Source organism: Nymphaea colorata, chromosome 3 (assembly GCF_008831285.2).
Source record: "Nymphaea colorata isolate Beijing-Zhang1983 chromosome 3, ASM883128v2, whole genome shotgun sequence".
Classification (NCBI taxonomy): Eukaryota; Viridiplantae; Streptophyta; class Magnoliopsida; order Nymphaeales; family Nymphaeaceae; genus Nymphaea; species Nymphaea colorata.
The window spans coordinates 26,478,707-26,495,249 of record NC_045140.1 but is presented as its reverse complement, the minus strand read 5'-3'; the positions used below and the strand labels follow the sequence as shown (position 1 = coordinate 26,495,249).

The following is a 16,543-nucleotide window of genomic DNA, read 5'->3' as shown; positions in this document are numbered from 1 at the left end:
ATCGCAAAAAAATGAAAACAAAGACTTGATTCCTACTGGTTGCCGCGAGGATTGAGACTCCCTTGGTGTGTTTACTGCGCGTGGTATGTAGACTTTCTTAACTCCAATTTGAGTTCCATATGCCATGTTGAGAGAAAGGAAAAAAGCCAGACGAGCAAAAAACAGAGAACGCACTACGACGGCTTTCCTGGAGATCACCCCTTTCCCTTCGCCCCTGCTCCTTCATCTTTTAAACTGTCTTCACCAAACACTAAGTCGAGAGAGTGAGACAACTTATATATAGCATTACCCGAAAATAGTTGCGCGTGACCAACTGTGAGGATGTCTAGTCATGTAACTTGAAACTGGAATTTCTTTATGAAGTCCCTTGATTACTTCAAATTTCATATTTACGGGTTGATGTGACATCACTTTGCTTATCAGTGATAAAATATATGATTTGTCAAATTAAAGATCTTAGGATAGATTTAGAATCCGCACCTGACATCACTTAACTTACATTTTGCATTCATAAAAGGTCCGATTTGATTGAAGGGAGAAGGTCTAAACTTTAATCAATGAATCTGGAATATTATGAATTTTAAACTAGGGAACAATCAACCGGCCCATACTTGGTATGCTCCCCCCTCTTTCGTTCAATGCCTTTGACTTCGAACTTTTTTCCAGCCCACTAAAATCATATAAAGGATATGTTTGTTCAATTCTTATAGTTCCTCAACATTTCACTTGTTCCAATCAGTTTGGTTGCGAGGTTTCGATCCCATCGAGTCATCGAGTATATTAGTTTTATTGCACAAAAAATGTCCAGTTAATGTCAAATAACCGACGAGGTTGGACGTTTCATGCAAATAAGTGATCATTAAGGCACTTTCCCCGCAACTTTCGACTGGAATTTTCGCGGAAACGTAAAGTGCCGGTTTTACACCGGCTTCCCCATAGCACGGTTTCTGTTCCCTCCAAGATTAGAACCACTCGTGTTGCGCCCCACCTTTCTCTTCCTCCCTCTTTTCTATGCGTTCTACTGTTACGATGAAGAAGCGGACAAATTAGTGTGCTTTGTCAATATACATTCTACTGGAATTGAGGAGTAGCAAGCGTTTTTTTTCTGCAGTACCTTTTCTGTGTTTCTCCTTTTTCTGATCCCGTTTCTGAAAGATGCTGCTGAGGACTTCGTCAATCTACAAGAAAAGGAACTCTCCTGTTACTTCTTAGAGGTTCTAGGGATTCGAAATTGGGAAATTTGGCCGTCGTTATACCAGAATGAAGGTGCTTAAACATTCGAGAGGAACGGCAGCTCTAGGACGCGTTCCATCTCAGACGTTGCGTGTTCCGTAGCTGTTGCGTTCGATTTTGCTTCTCTGACTATGGAAAAGGACGAAATTTTAGGGTTTCTTCAGTAGTCGCGGGTCTTGGACCAATAATTTTGAGGAATTTTCCATTTCTCAGGATTAATGTGGAGTCGTCGAAGTTTTAGGATTTCCCCGTCCGGCATGTAGGAGGATGAAGATTTGAAGTTTCGGGAGATGGAGCTGGTGGAGGCAGAGATCAGTAGGGTACTCCAGGATCATCAGAAGCTGTGCGCGAATATCAGGATCGAGGAGGCGAAGATCGATAGCTTGAACAAGGAGATCAAGCTATGCGAGGAACGGATGAGGGAATCTGTAGCGGGGGACTTGGAGAAGCAGAGGATGCAGAACCTTCTAAGCTATCAATCCACTCTAATCCTTCGTGCCTCGTCGCAGACGCAGCTGATCCGGGCTCTTCACGAGGATTTGCTGGTTCTGTTCTCCAGACGCAAGCAGCTTCGCCAGTCTGGTACTTGTTTCTGTTCAATTTGGTGGAAACTTATCTGTTAAGTTCATAGCGGAACCGATTTCCAGTAGAGAAGGAACTCCACTCTGCAATAACTCTTTAGATGATTTAATTATTGCACAATCTTGTGGGTTATGGAGAGTTCATGTAACAGTTTCATTCTTCGATGGCTATAGTTTTGACGTTCAATAGTATCATGAAATTAGCGAACATTTTCCTGTTTAATGACGGATTTCACAAGTCACAATGCCAGGGTGAAATCCAATAGGTAATCATAATGCCCCTCTGGCAGTCTCTTACCAATAGTCCCCCCCCCCCCTCCTTCTTGCTAAACTCTGACGATCTGTTTCTCTTACATGTTTCATGCCACATTTTGCATTTAATTTTATGGAATTAGTGAATTATCGTTGATTTGACATAGACTTGATTTTGCAGGAGTTACAAATTTGGAGACTGTTCCTAATGTTTCTCTCAGCTCAGGATTATCTTGTGGCAACGAAGATAATCAAGATTTTCCAAATAATTGTACAATAGCTGCTGCAATGGATGCCATGCGAGTGAACGAAGAACAAAACGACAATTTGGAGGAAGTGACAAATGAGGAAGAAGAGCAGCTTCCTCTGGGTTTGAAAATGCTTCAAATCAATATGAATGAAGATGCAAGTTTGACTCCAGAAGAAGGGAGCGAATATGGTGACCTCCGATATAAGGATAATATCTTAGATAATCTTGCCATGACTATCCTTGATCCAAGTACAAATGTTGATAACATTTTCAAAGAAGCAATAGAGAATTCCGATTTTGTTGTTGCAGAATCGCAAGGTTAGTGCTATCTTGGTTGAGTAGCTTGATATATTGCGCATGTTATTACATCACTTGGTCGTTGATCCAGATTTAACTTCTTCAGTACGACTCACATCATGACCTATACCTTTTTTTTTCCCGCAGATACTAGAATTACGACTAAAAAGGTAGACCGTGTAAGTTGTCGTAACTTTCCCAAGCGTTTGACTGTGGATTTTGATGAAAATGGTAGTCCAAGTGGACCTAATGCTGGGGGATTTAAAAGATCGATCAACTCATTTGTCTGCCAATTTTTACCCATCAATTTTAAACAAATTGGTGATGTTCCAATCGAGGACTATAAAACAGTTTTGAATATGTTAACGGTATGTGCCCTATGTTCCATGCATAATTATGAAATACTTTTTATATTGATAATTGTTGCATGAAGCGATAATGAAAATTTGATTTATTTTAGGAGAGGTACAATTTTGATCTTAGTAGGAGCTATACACGGAAAAAGATTTCATCTTGCTACAGGCAACACAAGTATAAACTGTTAGTTCAAGTCAAGAAAGACCTTGAGAGAGGCATAGAACCACGGAAGCCATCTTATGTAAAAGAAGAAGACTGGGATGCTTTTGTGGCAAAGACAAGAGATGAAGAGTTTGACGTGAGTTGTGCTATCAATATAATACACAAATTGTTACGCCTGTTTTTCATTCACCAAGGGTGTTTTGTGACTGACATAACTTAATTTACCTGATTTTAGAGGATAAGCAAGAAAAATAAAGCCAGTAGAAGCCAGCAGACTGCTCTTAACAGGAAGAATCTCCCAGGTGGTAGTGTTCGTAAGAGGAAGACGGTGAGAAGACCTGTGAACTGCACTGAATGTGATCTTTTATTGAACTAATTTCCAGAAATATCCACGTTATCATCATTTGAGAGTGTGTTATGATAACAGAAAGTATTGGAACAAAGCTTTGCAGATGAAGATATCTGGGAAAAGGTGCACAAATCTAAGCGAGGTATGGGTTCTACTTTTGTGGACTTGTTGAATATGATGCTACAACTGTTGATTACAATGGTTTTGTTAGTCAAATTTGACTTGGACATGCTTATTTATGATTATGTCAAAAGTTAACTAGGATTTCATGAATTATGTGTTGCATGTCTCTGCAGTTGGAGATCTCCTTTTTTCTCCAGATTGCTAATAGTTCTATTGTACACTTTGTTATTTGTTACTGTTTTGCTGGAAATCATTTTGCTCGTTGGTTTCTTCTTTTGGTTGCTCAATTCTTGTTTTCTGTGCAGTTCACCATAGGTCCATATTCTATCGCTTCTAAATTTTAAAATTTGAAGCTTTGCTCTATAGCTGTGAAAAAACATATTTTCGAGGGACAATATCCGATGAAAAAAGATGTCATTTCTGCTTATCTTTGACTGAGTATATAAACAAAGTGAAGCTTGTAAAAAGAAAAAAAAGAAAAAATAGCAAATAAAAAGAAAAAATAGCAAATAGGTACACAAAAATATATACAAATATGTGTGTACATATAATGTTAAATATCTGAGTTTATCTAGTTGTGGAACAGAAAGTTGTTGGGTGAGCTTGTATTCATATTGAAGGGAAACTGATCAATTATTCGTTGGAAATATTCATGCTCGAGCTCAGCATAAGGTCAACAAAAACTCGCTTAAATAGGTTAAAGCATCAATTTATTGGGAAGAGCTAAACTTCAGTTTGCCTGAAAAATAACATTTGTGTGTTTATCCTTTGCCAGAAAGAAAAGATTCATGTTGTTTTGCTTTTTCTCTTGTCTAAATCAATATCTTTATAAGTAAAAGTCAAGGGCTGAAGCGGGATATGGTCCTTCTCCTTCCAAGTTCCATCATTTTCGCATGTTTGCTCAATGCTTGTTAATATCAGATGAGGTTGTTTTTCTGCTAAGTTCTTATGGTTCTCATGGCATTAAATAAACTGTCCTTTGGTATATCTTTCTGTGTTGTTGTTGACCACTTTTATGTCCTAGCCCTTACTGCATTATGTACTTCTCATCGGCCGAAGTTTTTGTGTGCAATTATTCAATTTCAGGTCGTCCAAAAAAGTTATCTACTGGTCTGGATGAAAACCATGAGGTAGGTGATTGTCATTGGTTTTCCTGCATCTGTTTTCCTTTTTTCTTGTATATTAGTAGAACCCAGTTGTTTGGCTGGTTAGGTCATTGGAGCCTTTTTTCCCTCTTATTTTATAATGAAGTTCTTATTTCTTAAGAAGAACCCATGTGTTGTTTAGATGTTTTGACTTTTGAAAAACACGGGGTTCTTGAACAATCTGTTATGGTTAATTCAGCAAATATACTTCAATTTTCTTTGTTTTTGAGATAAAATGTGCTCCTATTTTCCTTTTTCTTGTTTATTATCTTGCTTGTTAGTAACTTTGTACATGTCGGCCCTGTATTCTTACCCAAGATGCTCCCTTTTTTTTCTTTTGCAGGTTGATGAAAGTATGGGCCTTCTTGCAACAATGAGGTGATTAATCCATCGAGTTTGATTCCATCCCGGGCGTTTGAAAGAACAACTTGCAATTTCTCCTATGTTAGTCCTGTTTAATTTGTTTTTTATGTTTTTACTGCTGAAGTGGTGAAGCTTATCTATTGAGCACGCTAATTAGTTTTAATAATTGGGAATCGATTAGCCTGATGATCTACAGATGCCAGATTCACGCTTTGATTATTTTATGGATCTAGGCATACTTGTATCTGCATTGTTAGATGTTTCTTCTTCTGTATTCCTGTTGATTGTCCTCTTTCATGTATGTCCCAGGTTCATGCTTTCTAGAGTTCCCATGTCTAGAAGGGAGAACATGATGAGTGTACACACCATATGATGTGCTAAATATGCAAACTGGTGTAATCATTTTTAACATTTATTTTTAATAAAATGTATTTTTATGTACTAAAATGTCATGTTTCACCCTTTATCATATAAATATTTTTGTTAATCAATGTCCTATTTTTTGTGAAAAAAGGGCTTACATGTATCTATATAATCAAATCTCTGATCATGTGGTTCTCCATATATGTTCTAGTTTAGGTTTTTTCTTGTAATACATGTTTTTAAATTTGTTTTTTGAAAAGAAAAGTAATTGGTTAGACACACATGTGCACAAATGTATTATATATTAAATATAAGCACTTAAAAGAATATATGTCTATTTATTTTAGCTCAGGGTTGAAATCTTTGAGTTTGTGATGCAGGGATTTGAGTCAAAGCATCGTCGAAGGAACTCAGTAAAGATTGGTGAGGATTTGCATAATTGCTTACTACCATCGGTTTGATTTTGTGATATTCACATTCTGTTTGATGAACATTTGGTTTACGTTTGTTTGGTCTGTAGAAATCTTGGTCTGCCACGTTCTGTTTCATGAACACTTGTTTTGTATTTTTTTCAGACTTGTTCCTGTCCAACCTGCTGCCAAAAAGTTATTGAATAAGAAAAATTAAGTATGCAGTACATAACCAAATTCTTTAATTTACTTCTACTGCCTTGCTTCACAGTGACTGAGTGACATGGCGAACTTCTCCTGTTTGTAGGAGGTCAAAACTATGTATCTTATTTCCTGTCTACAGGAATGTGGGAACTTTCCACTGGGAGGAAATTTATGTCACAAGTAAATTAAGAAATGTAATGTACAAATGGAAACAGGGTCTAAAGGACATAGATTCTCTTGGATTTTGTTATTTTGTAATGGAATATGTGGAAACATTTGATGCAATGGATGGTCATCTATCTGTTTGACTGGCAGCATTCTTCAATCATTTTCCTTTTCCATGGATTTTATCTTTATTTTATTTTCTCCAGTGGAGCCGTGGAATTGATGGAATCATCTTCTGAAAAGATACTAAAGTAAGCAAATTATAAACCTTGAAAGTTGAAACTATAACTTATCTAACCAGGACCAGTAATAATGTTCAACCACCTCCTGTTCCGAATATCGAGGAATTCGCTTCAGGTGTGAGCCAGGCCAAGGAGTTCATGATTGTGGTTACTGCTAACTATGTGGCTGGAGTTATCCAAGAAGCAACATTGAGCTACTTATCACTTGGAGCATTATTACTGCAAAAAAACGACTTCTCATGCAAGCAACTGTATTTTGTAACCTGTAATTCCTAAATGGGCTTCATATAATTGAAGAAGGCTATCTTATCATTTATGTGACGGTTAGGAACTGTTCTTGAGAATTTATGCCATTTCAGTGCCCTGAATTCTTCTTAGCCTTCTCCAACAATCGAAGTTGAGGTTTCCCATTAAGCTTCTTGAAACCTAAGTGTGATGCTCAGTATGTGCCTATGTGTAGTTTATACTTAATACATTTTGAAAAACATGCACTGATGCTTTTTTTTTGCTGCTGTTCTCATTCTTGCAGGAACTCAGCATGCAATGTATAGTTTTTTGCTGATTCATGTGCACATTGCTCAAAGAACAGTCAAAAGGGTTTTGCTTCTCTCAAACTGGTCCATTTCACTCAAAAGATTGTTACTTTCCATTGAATATCTGTACTGTTGTAAGATTATGTCCATAGCAACTAGTCTGTAGCAAATGTAACAAGGACACCTCTGATGCATTATTTGGAGAGCACAGTAAACATGGCTTCTTTAGGGTTCACGCTGGTACAAATTCACTCAGTCTAATTCATTTAGCTGCATACTGTCGCTCACTCCTGCTTCTTCTCATATTTGAAATTTGAGCAACAAGGAAGCCAACCAAAATGTATTTTGCTTGTTCTCTGCTTTTTATATGGTACTTGAAATATTGTAAAAATTGTTCATTGTCTTTGACTTGTTTCTTGCCCATGCATTTCCAGTATGATGATGATTATGAGCTTTATGGGTTTGTCCTATGCTTTCCTGAAACCTGACCTTTTGGTTTTCCCAAGTGTTGCACCTTTTGGGACCACATGTAATTCCAGCACATAGCAAGTGATTTTTGTGAATAGAAATCGGTTAGGTACCTTTATGGGAAATCATTTCATGACTCCTTGATCAGCTGGCAGAAAGCTCTTTGGAGTGTGCTACTGCCATTCGTTTCTTGAATTTTTTTTTCTGCCCTTTCTGCGTAGATCTGAAAGTGAAAAGATATCAGGAAAAACTGGTATTGAATTGAACGTGTATGCATGTATTTATGTATGTATGGATGTATATTTTCAAGGGAAGAAACTTCTATTAATAAATTACTAGAGTGAACTGCTTTTTATAGCAAGAGTTGTCTCAATAGATGGAAGAATTTCCACTGGGCCATCAAGTCCTTTTTCTTTCTCACATTTCCCATCTGTTTTTTGCGTGTCATGACAATAAAAGAAGGTTTTCCAAAAAGTATAATTCCATATGAGAAACTCTCACAAGCAGCTTTTTTTTGTTTGTTCCAGACAGATTTATTTCCATTTTCAAACGTGCCAAAATGTTGAAGGATTTGAAGATTAAAGTTCGATCTCTTAAAAAGTCTCTATGAGGCTTCTCTGGCTGGACTATCTAGCTTAGACTTTAGCCTTAAACCATGAATATCGTGCTTCCAGTTGCACCATTAGGTAATCACCTGCCCCTGCTATTTCAAGAAGCAGGGATATGGACTTTAAAAAATTGGTTGAGGGAAGTACAGGCTTGGAGTGAGATAACTGAGTAAATTCAAAGCCGACAACAATACAAGTATTTAAAGTACGTGACCCATCCATTTGTTCTAGGAGGATGGACTTTAGATCCTCAGTATTCTCTTCTCATGATCCTGTAGGATCATATGAGTTCGCTTGAGTCGATCCTCAATCTGCGTAGGTTGCGTTTTATAATGGTCGTATAACTATAAAAGAGGCTAATGTAACCTTATTTGTGGAAGGAATCATTTATTGTAATTGATGTTGAGCTTTATAAATTTTGGGATTATATTCCAAAAACAATATGTAGATATGATTTTGTATTTAAAAACTTTGCACCAACATAAAAAATTCTTCTTTAGATGTGATTCCGTAACCGGATTCAAATGATTGGCACTTTTCGGGTTAAAAATCAGATGGGGACAATGAAAAAGGGCCGAGTTTGTATTGATTTAATCATACGGTTAGCTTTGTAAAGAAATGGCTTGAGAAACTATATGATTTTAGACCAACCCCATCTTCGGTAAAATGGTTTTAGGGGAGGACAAAGTTATAATTAATATTTAGTCCTATCAGTTCCTGTCATAATAGTTTGACGTCATCATCAGCGACTGCTTTGTAAAGATGACCAAAAACGAGGTTTGTAATGGAACAACTCCGTCTTTCGTTTCACAAACATTTAATGAGAAGAGAGATGTTTTTTTAATAGAGTGAGAAAGAAGGTTTTTTTGTCTGATCAAGACAGGAACACAAAAAAATAGGTGGGGAACAGAGGAAAAAACATCATCATCAATTTTTTTTTCTTTTATTAGCTATCAAAGGGGACGAGACTTTTTACTTTTTCAAGGAATTGCAAACTTGTGCTTGCGTGTGATCCAACCTAGATATGAAACTGAGACGTGGGCTCATGTGAGCTTTTAGTGAGATGGCCCATTCTTGTAGCTTAGTGAATGATTAGTATCAGAAACCATCATTGATGACGACTAGGTCACATTTGCGGAATTGATGCAAATTGACTCATTTAATGCAGGTTGATAATATCAACCGAGCAACAGGTTACGTGTATAAGTATTATAGTTGACGCTTTGATGGTATTAAACCAAAGTTCACTAATTTTTATTTTTTTCATAATTCAAAAAGTTTCCGCATTTAGGACACGTACCTTACGGACATATAGCAGGCGTTTACCTTAATATGCCAAGAAGTTCTGCTCGAACTGTTGAAATTTAACTTGTGGTCCGTAAATCTAAATCTTTCCTGTAAATAAATCATACAAAAAGTTGTATTTGAGAAACTCTTTCTTCTGGCGAGTGAGTAGTTAACCCACCGTCCAGATCGAGGCCCGAAGGCCCCTTTCCCTCCACAATGCCTTTGTTTCTAGGGTTTTGGGCTATGCTTCTCCAACCACTTTATTGATAAAAATAAGATACAAAAAATTGCCATACAAAGAATAAAAGCACACTGGCTTCAACTAGCAGGCATTTACATTGGAAAAAAAAAAACATAGCAATAGTGTTAAGACTAGAATTGATTCGACGAAAGGAGATTCTGCCACTGACTGCCCTCAGATTATGAAAACTGGTAAATTCCTTATTCATATTGGGATTAGCCATAAATGGTAAGAATCGCATGGCAGCAGTCTGCGAGCATAATCGTGGCAAGAGAATTGACAGGGTGATGAGGCTGATTGGAACATACTGGTTACTGGAATATATTCATTGATATTATCAGTCATGCTTCTAGTTTGATAGTGTATCTTTTTGGAAGGGAGTAGGGTAGAAGGCAAAAGAGGGCCTTTCTTTTTGGAAGAAATCAGTTACTGAAATTTCTAAATGTTTTGAGGATTTCTGATGGATCTTTCTCTAAAAGGGCAGTAGTCATGCTTCTTTACAGGCTGCATAGTTGCTCCATGCATGTTTCTGATATTGATCCGATGCGGATTGATCTGTGTTGAGCTCAAAATTTGTCCTGTAAACAAGCTGGTTTGGCAATACACTCTGCAGCAGCATGTTTGCTCTCCCATTAAATGTTATTTGATCGGGTGAAATTTCACCCGCTCAAAAGTCCGAGCTCACATATTGGACTTTTAAGCGGGTGAAATTTCACCCGATCGACTGCTCTCGATTTGTCCCTCTCACGCCCATTTTCTCCGCTCGCGTCTCCTCCTCCCTCGCAGTCAAGAACATCTCCAACAGCATGTGTTCATTGGCAGCATCACATCGCCACTGTCGGCGCACAGCTAGTCCGCCACCACCACAGTCGCTGCTCCTCCACTGGGCCACCGTTCCCCATAGCCACATGTAAGGGTTTCTCTCTTGCTCTCGTTGGGTCCCTTTCAGAAACGCCCAAAAACATAACTGATGTAGAGATTGCAGGAATCCAGGTATGTCAACCTAGTTCAATTTGGTTAGTATGAAAGCCAGATAATATGAAATTAATAGCTGAAGTAGAAAGCTGCAACCTTTCATTGTATGCAGCAAATCAACATAGATATCATGCTCAAATGCTTGTATCCATTTCCTTGTAAATTGCAAACACATAGTAAAGCATAGTAAAGTCATTATTGTTTTAACTGTGTTATTTTTTTTTACATAAAAACTGTTGTTGGTACTGCATGCTTAATGTAGGTGTCAGCATTTTGTTGTTTTTGAAGATAACTTTTTATTTCTTTCCACGTTAAATTGGAAAGAAGAAAAAAAAAACAACTATTAATAGTTCTGAAAAAAAGTCTCCTAATTTTTTTACCATGTGTTCAAATATGATTAAATTTAACACGTTAAATTCTTTTTGTACATCAAACATGCTCTTATATTGGAGAAGAGAGAAAAATTTTATACTGTAAATTTAGTAGATTTAGTAGGTTAAATTCTTCGTCTGCGTCAAATGGGTTTAAGGCATCAAGACGGAGCTCCATGGTTTGTTCACATCAACACGCTTCATTGTTTATTCTAGAATTTCCATCTGATTCCGGAATAAAAACGGCCCGTTTGATTTCAGCATTCCTGATTTCTAAAAATTGCAATCAAAATGCCAAAATTTCATCCATCCAGGGAAATCAAAATCCCGGAATCAAGATCCAACCTTGGGGGCATCAGATTCTGATTCTGGAATCAAAATTCCCCTTCTCTCACGCGAACTTCCCTCTTTGTCGCACAAGCCTTCCCTCCCGCTCGACTGTATGCATCTCTCCCTCTCTCGTTCACAGAAGATTGGTGGGCTCAGTTCCGCTCAATCCCAAATATCAATGTCGTAGCATTATTTTGTTGTAATCCTTTTCGCATTGATTGTCTGAGGTCATTGATTCCTGTCACTTTTATTCTGCTTGTTAGCGACAAAGGAACACCTGTTCGATTGAACTCTGGAAAGACGGAACACTTGTCTGGTAATGGAGAATATTGAGTTGCATTGATATCTGAACACACTGATTTCTTTATCCTGTGTCTTCCTTTCCTTTTTTACTGGCAATCACACAAAAGAATTGGAAGTTTAGTTGGATGAGGGTGGTCGTCGCGGTGATTAGTTTCCTGGGGTTGAAAGCGCTTTCATAACAGTTGGTGGTGTTTTTGTTATGCACGAAGGATGCTGGGAGGTAGTCTCCCCACCATTTATTAAGAAGGAATCATATGTATACCTAAAAAATGTACAAAAACCAAGATAAGGATGCCATGCATCTTAACTGTAAGTAGAAGCAAAAAAAAAAAAGAGTTGCTAACATGCATCTAACTGTAAGTAGAAGCCAAAAAAAAGAACCAGAGTTGCTAACATGCATCTAACTGTAACTAGAAGCCAAAAAAACCAGAGTTGCTTTAATTTGATTGTTGGTTTTAATGCTAAATCTGATGATGCTCCTAATGGCTGGGAACATGAAATTGTGACTCTGTCACTCTCGCAAAAATCGCTTTCAAGACCTGCTGACAAAAGCCATTCAAAAATTAATGCATGTGGAGTTGCTTGTGCTATACAGCATCATGGAAAGGCTGTAATCTGTTTGTATTTTGCCAGCTGACAAGTGAGCTCTCGAGTTCAGCATTTCTTCAAAGAATGAGATTCAGAGCGCAGCCACGCAGTGAGTGGTCTTCGAAACAGCTCTGCTTGTGAGTTATTTTCATGTTCATTGAGCATGCTTTCCCATTCAACTTTTAGCTTAACTTCCATTTAACAAGTAGAGGCATTTCAATCATTTCTGGCCCCTAACACATGGACCCTTGTTAGAGGCCATGAACATATAACCAGTTGGAGAAATGTAACAATAAAAATAAGTTCTAGAAATTCTGCGCTTGTTCCATCAAATAACTGAATATTAGTTCTGGAATGAAACATACAGCAGAAACATGGAATTTTCGTTCCGTTCGAGTTTCAACGAGGATTTTATGATTCTGGGATCAAAATTCCAGAATCATGATTCTGGTTCCCTTGTTTCGATATGGGACAGGAGAAAGAGATATGCGGGAAGAAATTAGTGCTGGGAAAATCAACCCAAGGTTTATTAGAAAAGTAGAGGAGGTCTGCTGCCACTTTGGGGAAGTAGATTTGCAGAGAAAATTATAAATGTTTTATAGTTGCAGGGGTGAATAAGAGCCGAGAGTCGCTTCAGCTCCGCTTGACAACTAAAAACAACTCAGATTGAGCTCGAGGCAAAACCAAAACTTTTTGCATAAAATAGACTTTCTTCGTTCCGGTCAACTAAAAGAGCTTCTACGGAGAGTTATGAGGCTCCCAACCTCAATATCGAGGCATGCAAAAGGTCGAAAAGGAAACCACTGAGAGAGAAACAGTAATTAATGTTAGAGAGCGAGAGAGAGAATTAATATAAGCCGTCCTATTTTTTTATACGCAACGTACGATAGGGAGAAAGAGAGAGAGAAGAGGTATTTAATCTCAACCGTCCTTGAAGATCCTCCAAAAACATATTCATTCATTTGCTTTTTAGTTTCTCCTTATAGGTCTCAGCTTGTCAATTTTGAAACATCAAGTAAAGTTTGCTCTAGCATCTCAAATTTATAGTTCATTCAAGCTTAAATTCATGGTTTTTTGTAATGTATATTTAAAATTGACATTGAGAATCTATCAAAACACACTTTTTAATGCAATCTTGAATCTAAGATACGAGGCTATCAAACTCAACCCAAGGGTATTGAGCGATAGGCTCTCTAACATGCGTGAACCAATCAACTTCAATGAACTTGATTTTAACTTGATTAAAATAAACAGACCTTATATCAAACTTAATTTCAATTCAAACTCGAGTTCAAAATGAGCTTAATCGAGTCAAGCTGAATCTATGAGCCTCCTGAATAATGGGGCTCTTTGATCACGCGACACCTTATGGAAAGTGAAAATGCCATCTTATTTTCCATTTTCGGCTTGTATTAGTGCTTGTGAGCTGAACGGTTCACATAAAATGAAAAATTTACGCTACTTTTTGGCGGTGGAACGAACAGTTTTCATAAAGAAAAAAAAAAACCATGCCTCCTAAATAAAAGTTTGACCATTTGTGGAAAGTTCTTGCGTGGACAAATTTCTTCGAACATCCTTCATACGGAAAAAATTGCGTGCCTCCGAAACAGAAGTTTGACTAATTGTGGAAAATTCGTGTGGTAAAAAATTTCCACAAACAACGCCTATAAAATTTTGGGGCGGTGGAAAGAACTGGGAAAAAAAATTCATGCCTTCAAATGAAAGTCTGACCAATTGTGGAAAATTTTAGTGTGGTAAAAATTTTCCACAACTCCTAGAGCGAACAGTTTTCATAAGGAAGAGAAAGATTTCATGCCTCCTGAATAAAAGTTTGACCAGTTGTGGAAAACTTTCTTGTGCACAAATTTCTTCCGTTGGAACTTGGAAATGATTTTTCTTTTAGTCTCTGTTCGTGCAAGAGCTTAAGACTTACCATATTGCTTCACAGATATTGTTTTGGCTATCGCTTCAAGCCTTCATTTAATAGTATTTATGACATTGTGCCCTTATTAAAAAAATGTAATAACTAATCTTTTCATTTAAATTGTAAATAAAACGTAAGATCGAGGAAGGGAATTTCCCTTATTTGAATTTGTGCGACCCACTTGACGACGATGGTCCAAGTATATTATAGAAGATAATAAATACAAGTTTGGCAAGTCCGTGCGACATGGCCCTTCCCAATTAATGCCCATGTTGTATTATATGGTTAAAAATGTCGACCGGCTTTTGGCTCTTTCGTAGTGGTCGAGTTGTAATCCATTCTCGCTCGTTCAGTAATGGAAAAGTATCCACTTGAAAATGAAAAACTCTTCTAACCAAACTTGGCCAAAAAAAAAAAAAAAAAAAGGGATATCTTTTTAGTCTCAAAGTTGAGCAGACCTACATATTGAATTTTTTTAATACTGTATTTGTTAAAAAGTCAATTTAGGAACCCCAAGTTATAATTTCTTTTTTTTAAAATAATGCACATAATCTTCAAAATTTTATATTTTACTCATTGTTTTTCAGAATTAAGTATTGCCTTCACTTTATCATTTCTTGAAGAAAGGCAAGGGAAGTTCAAGCATACATCCGGTAGCCGTCAGGAAAGACAATATTCCTATAAAAAATTCAGATAATATGGGTCGTCTATTTAAAATAAACCAACATGTTCGTCATCAACTGGAATTAAAAAATAGGTGCTTAAGTAGCAACAGGTTGGATATTGACAAAAACTATGGGCTCCAAGGGTTAAGTCCCAAGCAATTTATATCTTAAGGAAAAACACTAATTTAAAACTTTCAGAGCATATGAATATATATATATATATATATATAATTAAATATTTAAAAACAGCAACATAAAAAATAAAAACAGACAAGTGTGGGCAATTGCCCACATCATGCCACATATGGTTCCGTCACTTCCACAATCAATAAAAACAAATATTTGATATATTAGTAAAAACTTTTGTTTGAGGCTGCAGGTAGGTCAGAATTGGTAGGGAGGTCCTGTCATTTTCGACCATACCCATTTTATTTTGTACTAACTTTAATGGCTTTTGGCCCCACATCGGAGCAGGTCCTCCTACGCTGGCGCACATGTTGTCTGAGAATTAAGAAGTTCGTCCGCGCTTGTATGTAATTTTTGAAAGGTGAAGGCACGGATTCGAAGGAGGGAAGGAGAAAAAGTTTCCCGGTTCTCCTCCACCTGCTCCTATAAATTGATCCAAGAGAGGAGATGAACGATTTTCAATGATGCCGACGACTGCTTCTGAACTGTAGGAAGACTCCTGCGAAGAGGGAGGGAGGGAGAGAGGGAAAGAGAGAGAGAGAGGATGCACCTCTACAATGCGTGGCTTCCTCCTCCTGTCGCGGAGAAGTGCAAGGACGAGGCCCGCACCTTCGGTCTCGTCGTCCGCTCGGTGAGGGACTCATGGCTCCCAGATTCCCCGGATTCCGTCTATTCTACCCTGAAATGGATCTCGATAATCGACCTGTAAGTTTTCGAGCTCTTCTTTCCCTTTTCTTCGATGCTTCTCGCTAAGTGGATTCTTGAAAGTTTTATCGCGTTACGAGTTATTGCTGTTCGAGAACTTCGCGTTTCGTTGATGATGATGATGAAGGCAGCGATCACTTTGGGTCCGTGAAAATTTCTTTCCGCCTTCGAGTTATTGGTTTTCACGAAGATTGCTGGTTCTCAGATTCGTTGAGAATGAAGAAGGGAGAATTTCGATTTCACGAATGATTTTTGATCTTGATTCCGTGAATTGTTTTCCTTCATCATCTTTTCCTGTCTGTCCTTTTTCATCCCTTTCTTTTGTTGATTTATTACGTGGAAAACCTTTTTGTCCCTCTCTTCTCACCGCCGGAATTGGAACGTAGGTATGGCCCTCCCCTCTCTTCTTGACGGTTTTCAACAGAAAACAATCAAGAAGAGAGGAGGGCCTGACTGTCCAGGACTTTGCCTACCGTACCTACGGTCCAATTACGGCGGTGAGAAGACGCTACCGGGTTTCCCGTTGCGTTGGACTCTTTTCTTGATTCCTTCTCTCTTAGCCGTTGCAGTTTTGTAAGGAATAAGCATAGTACATCATTAATCAATTGGGAATTCGAGGTGTTTCTGAGCTTTTATTTTTTTGCTTTTGGTTGTATTTGCTAGAGGAGTTGAAATTTTCGTCGTAGAACTATAGATTGCGAAATAAATTCCTTGTCCGATGCTTAACGGGTCTGGTATGAATGGATGCGATCCGAGCTGGATCCAAATATGCTTAATGAAATCGGTCGGCGGACAAGATCCAAAAAGTGCCTCGACCAAAACTTTCTCAATTCCAAAGTATTAGATTTACACTTTCAATAAGA

At 37.7% G+C, this 16,543-nt stretch overlaps 2 protein-coding genes across 10 annotated transcripts in view; both read left to right on the top strand.

The window, feature by feature from the left end:
- The first annotated feature begins 928 nt into the window (after positions 1–928).
- Positions 929–7,450, top strand: LOC116251258 (uncharacterized). 4 transcript variants are annotated; one of them, XR_004171628.2, is made up of 10 exons: positions 929–1,815; positions 2,248–2,634; positions 2,761–2,981; positions 3,074–3,268; positions 3,368–3,460; positions 3,560–3,623; positions 4,691–4,734; positions 5,093–5,193; positions 5,856–5,898; positions 7,026–7,450. XR_004171628.2 is itself a non-coding variant. In XM_031625417.2 (10 exons), exons 1-9 carry the CDS (start codon positions 1,524–1,526, stop codon positions 5,890–5,892), a joined length of 1,368 nt encoding a protein of 455 aa, XP_031481277.1. In that variant the 5' UTR covers positions 929–1,523; the 3' UTR covers positions 5,893–5,898; positions 7,026–7,450. The 4 variants fall into 4 exon arrangements, 2 of the variants coding, with proteins under 2 accessions (XP_031481277.1, XP_049933035.1); XR_007572946.1 differs by lacking the exon at positions 7,026–7,450 and adding an exon at positions 6,051–6,998; XM_031625417.2 differs by having other exon boundaries at positions 5,093–5,127.
- Positions 7,451–15,449: 7,999 nt separating this feature from the next.
- Positions 15,450–16,543, top strand: part of LOC116249642 (proteasome activator subunit 4-like) — a 54,151-nt gene continuing 53,057 nt past the window's right edge. For 5 of the 6 annotated variants that reach the window (XM_050076638.1, XM_031622813.2, XM_031622814.1 and 2 more), the window contains exon 1: positions 15,450–15,680. In XM_050076638.1, coding sequence (XP_049932595.1) covers positions 15,520–15,680 — 161 coding nt within the window. In that variant the 5' untranslated portion in view covers positions 15,450–15,519. The remainder of the gene's footprint in view (positions 15,681–16,543) is intronic. The other variant, XM_031622815.2, reaches the window with a different exon arrangement.

Excerpts from the sequence above, each read along its gene's own strand:
- LOC116251258 (XM_031625417.2), top strand. The coding sequence starts at position 1,524 with ATGGAGCTGGTGGAGGCAGAGATCAGTAGGGTACTCCAGGATCATCAG. Across the intron at positions 3,461-3,559 it reads GTGTTCGTAAGAGGAAGACG|AAAGTATTGGAACAAAGCTT; the intron begins GTGAGAAGACCT and ends TTATGATAACAG. Across the intron at positions 5,128-5,855 it reads GGCCTTCTTGCAACAATGAG|GGATTTGAGTCAAAGCATCG; the intron begins GTGATTAATCCA and ends TTTGTGATGCAG.